Source organism: Arvicola amphibius, chromosome 2 (genome assembly GCF_903992535.2).
Source record: "Arvicola amphibius chromosome 2, mArvAmp1.2, whole genome shotgun sequence".
Taxonomy (NCBI): Eukaryota; Metazoa; Chordata; class Mammalia; order Rodentia; family Cricetidae; genus Arvicola; species Arvicola amphibius.
In genome coordinates this window covers 77,633,536-77,640,971 of record NC_052048.2, presented here as the reverse complement: position 1 = coordinate 77,640,971, position 7,436 = coordinate 77,633,536, and the positions used below count along the sequence as shown (strand labels likewise).

At 39.4% G+C, this 7,436-nt stretch overlaps 1 gene segment (V, D, J or C); it reads right to left on the bottom strand.

Annotated features, from left to right (window-relative positions):
- Positions 1 to 5,742: 5,742 nt before the first annotated feature.
- On the bottom strand, positions 5,743 to 6,953 carry LOC119806332. The segment is given in 3 exon segments: positions 5,743 to 5,773; positions 6,366 to 6,684; positions 6,896 to 6,953. Coding segments are annotated over 3 exon segments (399 nt in total).
- Between the last annotated feature and the right edge of the window lie 483 nt (positions 6,954 to 7,436).

Below are 7,436 nucleotides of genomic sequence, written 5' to 3'. Positions count from 1 at the left end.
ACATCACCAACATTTCCCTTCTCAGTGGCACCTGAACTGGAGGTATTGACAATGTGAGGAAAAGGCAGACATTTCTGTTTCCACATATTTGACAGTCTGAAATGTCTCAGACTCTGTATCCTTGAATAGTTTCATTTTACTTGAAGGGACTGAGTGAAGCTCAGTAGTCTCCAATCAAGGACAGTAGTACACTGCAGCTTGACTGTACCCAGAAGGCCCATGTGGTAAAGCTTTAGTCTCCAGGATGTTGGATTTTCTTTTTTTTTTTTTTTTTTTTTTTTTTTTTTTTGGTGGTAAAACATGTATAATTACAGGTCTGCTAGGAAGGTTTGAAGTCACTAACTCTGTGTTCTTGGGAGAACTGTGTCACTGTGATCTCCCCTTCATTCCTCTCCACGAAGTTCTTAGCTTTGCTTAAAACACTTGTGCCCCAATGCCTCACCACAGCTACACACAGGGCCTTACTCCCATTGAGAAGAACATCCAAATGAGCAAATATTAAACTTATTATTTCCTTTTTTTCTAATGATTGAAACAGGGAGGCACACCAGGCTTCACACTTTCAATGTAATTCAAAACATGAGATGCTGAAGTTATTGCACCGCTGAACACTGCAACACTCACTTCCATGGATGGTAATGCCATGATTTTCACGATTGTTTCTCCAACTCTCTCTGAGCAGTGTCCCTGGGATAATGATGTGGACTGAATTCTTGTGTCCCACTGTTATCACATCCTGCAGGACATTCTCTATTAGTGAGTGTTAAAGATTTTTCCATCCTCTGTTTTCTATAACTTCATTATTTAACATCGCAAGATTTCATGCATGGTTTTTTACTTGTTTTTTTTTTTTTTTTTTAAATTGGTTCCTAGGCATTTTGTTTTGAAGTTGTGAATGGAATTCACTCCTGACTTCTTAGGAAGTTTGTTACTTTTACACAGAAAGTCTACGGACTTTTGTCTGTTGACTTTATATAGTGCACTTAGTTTATATCCTGCCCTTAGCTGATAGAATTTTTAGGACTAAAAAATTTCTGACTCAATTCTGAGAGTCTTTAAGATTAAGAATGTATTGTGTTCATTTGACTTTTTTCATTTTTTCTCAGTCAGGTTTGTGCATTTCTCTGAATAAAAGTGAGATTGGACATGCGCCCTTCTCTCATTTCAGAATTGTGAAACAGTGCTCTGTTTTATTCCTATTTAGTATAATTATAAGAATATTTCTCTCATTTATAATTTTGGTTTTTGCTTTAAATTATTTTGCAGTGTTGTTACAAATTTCTTTCAGAAACCCATCTTTGTTTCATTGTTTTTTATCCCAATTTTATCTGGCTTGTCAATCAATTACAACACTGTCTCACAAACAATAAAAACAGCCAGTCTGAGAATTGTCCAGATCTATCATTCTCTCATTCTCCACAACCTCTGTTGCTAAAAGGCCCCTGAACTCTGGAGCAGTAATGCAGTTCCAAGGGTAGGGACCTAGATTTATGTTTCTTGAGCTGACACCAACAAAGCTTCCATAGCTCTCTGGAGATGCTTCAGGGACATAAAGTTGTGGAAGCCTCTCTTGTATACTCTCTCATTTTGAATTGAAGACAGCAGACCTTTCTGAAATTTGCCACCCGGACCTTTGTATGTGTATAGGCTGCCTATCAATGCAAGGTTTATTCAACTCCTTCACAGCCTTCTTAACATCCTCATGCATCATCAAGGAGAAAATCCGACATAATCCATTGATGAGGCCTTTCATTGGTTAATTAATAAAGAAACTGCCTTGGCCTTATAAGAGGACAGAAAATTAGGTAGGCGGAGTAGACAGAACAGAATTGTGGGAGAAGACGCTTTAGGCAGTCACCATAGTGAGTCGCCATGGTTCTCCTCTCCGAGATGGACGCAGGTTAAGATCTCCCTTGGTAAGACACTACCTCGTGGTGCTACACAGATTACTAATTATGGGTTAAAGCAAGATGTGAGAATCAACCAATAAGAGGCTGAAACTAATGGGCCAGGCAGTGTTTAAAAGAATACAGTTTCCCTGTAATTATTTCGGGTATAAAGCTATCCAGGTGGTGGGATGCAGCCCCGCCGTTCCTTCTACAATCCATCCCACCAAGTGAACTCTCAGACATTCATCTCAACCAGTACTTGGGTTTCATATCAGTGAAGACTTCCTCAAAGAACCCATTGAAGACTTCCTCAAAGAACCCATTACATTGCTCCTGTGCCTCCATGTCATTCTAGAACAGTGTGAGCCATCAGCTATCTGTGCACTGTTTGGAGATTTATTTGATGTTTTCAGTCAAGATGGGCTTGCTAAGCGTCAGCATACTGTGTAATCAAAAAACATCTGTCTCCTTGATGACATGCTCCAATTTTGAATGAAAATGAATAGTTGACATTGTTTCTCTTGGTACTGACAATAGAAACCAAGTATTCTTCCTTTTTCCAACAGAACCTGCATATAGGCCTGCACATACCAGTTACTGTGTCCTATATTCTTAACTATATTCAGGGAACATCTTTCTAATGCTGGCTCATTCTGGGATTTATCCAGAATTTAAATGAGTGTTCTATACTTACCAAAATTATGACAGGATTTTAGCTTCTGAAGCACTTTGTGCTGAATTGGAGTTAACATTTTTGGGTTTGAGCCACCCTTTCATTCCTGCATAGGAAACAATTTGGTTACATTTTTCACTCCTCTTAATGTATTCGTAGATTTCATTTGCAAGAATTAGGAGGTCCTTATGTTAATCAAGGAAATTTGTCTCTCATCTCTGTATTTTTCCCTTTTGAATCTTTATTTTGATTTCTAGATAATTCTTTTTTCCCCACATGAAGTCTGGTTGTATTCCTTTCTTTTCCAGTTCCGGGGTGTTAATGTTATTTCTTTATTAAAGGGTCACCATAATTCTGCCAAATACCTTGTGCTTCACTTTTTTAAAAAAAATATTTGTATTATAATTTTGAAATGTTGTACAATGAAAAAATTGAAAATATTTTTTAACTCCCATCCCATAAAGAAAATAAAGATTAATGAAGGCATTTGGGCCTAGAGACACTCTCCAAATAGAGAACAGAGTGTCTTCCACCAGAGAGGTTGTTGGGGGAGGGATCCTCCGTGTTTCCAAGCTTCAAGAGATCAGGCAATGGAGGATTGCAACATCTGACCAACAGGGCCTCCCAGCATCTCTCTGGGTTTGTCTTATAACATTGTAGTCCAAAGTCAATGTGTACACATTTGGAACTGTTATATACTTTTGGTGACTCATTTTCTTTTCTTTCTTTCTCATTTTTTTTTATTAAAAATTTCCATCTCCTCCCTTTCTCCACCTTCCCTCCCCTCCCCTCCACCCATACCCCTATTCCTTCCCTCTCCAGGCCAAAGAGCCATCAGGGTTCCCTACACTATGTTAAGTCCAAGGTCCTCCCAACTCCCTCCAGATCCAGGAAGGTGAGCATCCAAACTGACAAGGCTCACACAGAGCCCGTCCATGCCGTAGAATCAAAGCCCATCACCATTGTCCTTGGCTTCACAGTCAGCCTCCACCGTCAGCCACATTCAGAGAGTCCAGTTTGATCGCATGTTCCATCAGTCCCATTCCAACTGGTCTTGGTGATCTCCCGTTAGTTCTGTCCCACCGTCTCAGTGGGTGAACACACCCCTCATGGTACTGACTTTCTTTCTCATGTTCTCTCTCCTTCTGCTCCTCATCAGGACCTTAGGAGCTCAGTCCGGTGCTCCAATGTGGGGCTCTGTCTCTATCTCCATCCATCGCCAGATGAAGGTTCTATGGTGATATGCAAGATAATCATCAGTATGGATATAGGATCTGGCCTTTTCCGACTCCCTCACCTCAGCTGCCCACGGAACTAGCTGGGGGCATCTCCCTGGATACCTGGGAACCCCTCTAGAGTCAAGTCTCTTGCCAGCCCTAAAATGGCTCCCTTAATTAGGATATATGCTTCCCTGCTCCCATATCCACCCTTCCTATATCCCAAGCATCCCATTCCCCCAAGCTCTCCCTATCCTCCCCTTCATGCTTCTCTCTCCCCATCTCCCCTTGACCCCAACCCACCCCACCCCCAAGTTCCCAAGTTTGAACGGCAGACTTGTCTACTTCCAATATCCAGGAGGATAACTATATGTTTTTCTTTGAGTTCACTTTCTTATTATCTTCTCTAGGATCATGAATTATAGGCTCGATGTCCTTTATTTATGGCTAGAAACCAATTATGAATGAGTACATCCCATGTTCATCTTTTTGGGTCTGGGTTACCTCACTCAGAATAGTGTTTTCTATTTCCATCCATTTGCATGCAAAGTTCAAGATGTCATTGTTTTTTATCACTGAGTAGTACTCTAATATGTATATATCCCACAGTTTCTTCATCCATTCTTCCACTGAAGGGCATCTAGGTTGTTTCTAGGTTCTGGCTATTACAAATAATGCTGCTGTGAACATAGTTGAACAAATGCTTTTGTAGTATGATTGGGCATCTCTTGGGTAAATTCCCAGGAGAGGAATTGCTGGGTCCTGGGGTAGGTTGATCCTGAATTTCCTGAAAAACCACCACACTGCTTTCCAAAGTGGTTTCACAAGTTTGATTTCCCACCAGCAATGGATGAGTGTACCCCTTACCCCACAGCCTCTCCAGCAAAGGCTATCATTGGTGTTTTTGATTTTAGCCAATCTGACAGGTGTAAGATGGTATCTCAAAGTTGTTTTGATTTGCATTTCCCTGATTGCTAAGGAGGTTGAGCATGACCTTCGGTGTCTCTTGGGGTATAATTTTGGTTTCACTTTTCATGATCATGTTTGTGCATTATAATTCATATGTGTGGGTTTAGGTACCCCTTTTCATTTATTTGAGACTTTTCTAAATTTAGCAAATTGTATTCAAGGTCTCACTGACCAGAATCAGTCTGCTTTAAGGTATTTGGAAATCTCCATTAATTTTATGCAGTCTGTAACAAACTTGTTCCATGCTATATCTTCAAAATAGGATAATTTTCTTAATCAGGATGTGGACATAGTTAGAATATTTTATACATGGTATAAAAATATATACCCCTTAAAAATTAAGCCTTATTAATTGGTATGAAATATAAAGACTTGAAGGCAGCATTTACTGATACAATATTATATCAACAGTAGAGTACAGGAAGGTGTCTTTGTCTCCACAATTGGGAGTCAGATACAGAGTCTTGAGAAGGAGATGTGATCCTAAAAACAAAGGAAACAAGTTCTTCAGTTTCCTTCCTTTAGATACTTAGAATCCACATATTTAGAATCTGCAAAGGCCAAATGTGTGTGTGTGTGTGTGTGTGTATTTCTGTATGAGTTTGAATGTGTTCCTCTGTGTGAATGTATGTGTAATTATGTGTATATATGTGTATTTATGTATATATATGTATGTATGTATGTGTATAAGTGTACATGCGTGTGATGTGGGTGTAGGTGTGCGGGCATGAGTGTGTGAGCTTGGGTGTGTGGGTATGGGAGTGCATATAATAGGAGAGACAGAGAGATAAAATTAGAAGATACTCTGGAAAATAAGATTGCAGGAAAGTGAAGGAGAAATGGGGAAGGTTAAGTATATATTGTCAAAATATATGACATACTGGAAAAACCTTGCTTTTAAGAAAATTATGTACAGTGAATTTAAATCAATAAAAGATTTTAAGGGGCAGCAAGGTGACTCACATGTCAAAGACACTTGACAGCAAGCCTGATCTCAAACCTCAATTTGAGTACCAGAACCCAAATGACAAAGATAAGATCAAGTCCAGGCTGTCCTCTAACCTCTATATCTAAATCATGTCAGCTGTATACCTAGAAAGATGCACACACATACATAAAGACATGTAAATGTACACTCTCGTGGTCACAGAGAAAGGTACTAAACTGACTAGAATACAATAAAAAGTTAAAGAAAAACAGAAGAAACGGATGCCAGTAAGGAAGTAAGAAGTTCTCTAGAATCTATTAAAGCAGGGAACACTTTTCCCTAGAGCTTCCAAAATGAAATACAGCTTGCAGTCATCATCACTTCAGCCCATAGAGTCTTCTGATTGACACCAGAAGTCCAGAAGTATAAAAAGCTAAACACATCATATGTTCAAGAAACAGAGTTTGTGGTAATTTAGTTCTCCTTGAAGTTTTGTATAAAACTTTCATACCAAAAACAAAAGAGACATTGACCCCATTACAGTTTGCTGAGCTCTGCAAACTTTATCATCAGAGTTTCAGGTACACTGACTCTAAGGCAGAGGGGGAAGTGTAAAGGACCAGGGCTGTGCATGAGTAAGGCAGATGGTGCGACTCTCAGAAGAGGTTTTTGTTGGAGGCTGAAGCACTGTGGGAGAAGTGCTATATGCATGCTGGCAGTAATAATCTGCCAGGTCTTCAGCCTGGACACTGTTGATGGTGAGAGCGAAATCTGTCCCAGATCCACTGCCTATGAAGCGATCAGGGACTCCAGTTCCCCGAGTGGATGCATAGTAGATCAGTAGTTTAGGAGACTGCCCTGGTTTTTGCTGGTACCAGTTCAAGTAGTTCGTTTTCCAGTTACTGTTGTAAAGACTCTGACTGGCCCTGCAGCTGATAGTGATCTTCTCTCCTGCTGACACAGCCAAGGAAGATGGAGACTGGGTCATTGTGATTTCTGCACAGGCACCTGCAATCAGGAAAACAAATGGTCATAAGTAATAAAAAACACACAGAATTTAATACAGATGAAATTCTTCATTTTATAGCCTCATAATGTTATATTGTCAGAGTGTATATCTTTTAAGTAGTATAAGAAATAGTGTCCTAGCACACATTGTATATTTCTTTTATACAAATAAGTGACTCCAAAAAGATTATAATGCATTTAAATTTCTCACCAGACACCCAGAACAGCAGGGACATTAGGATTTGGGTCTGTGACTCCATATTGTTCCCCCTGCCTCTCTGATGTAGCTCAGTTCTCACCAGAAAGGCCTGCTTTATACATTCTGAGCACCTGGGCTGGGCTGGAGTTTTTCATGCAAAGCAGTAATCAAATACATAAAGAAATGTCTGGACATTGTGTGTGAGTGACTGGGGTCAATCAGCAGGCAAAAATACAGTCATGGGTAGTGTGAGCAATCCCTGAAAGATATTAACATACCACTCCCACAGAAAGAAATCAATGAGATGTTCTAATGTCAACTTTAGGCTAAAATACCTTACATATTTAAGTCAGTTTGCTTTTGCAGCAATGTTTGGAAATTTATCTCATATTAACCATACTAGGTATATAATAAAATATATTTAAAAATTCACCATAGCAAAAGAAAGCTAAAGTAAGAAAATATAAAATAGGTAAAAGGAAGAGTGGAGAGAGGAAAATAGGAAAGGTAGAGAAAGTGTGTATTGAGGCTAAATTTATCTATTATCTCCAAT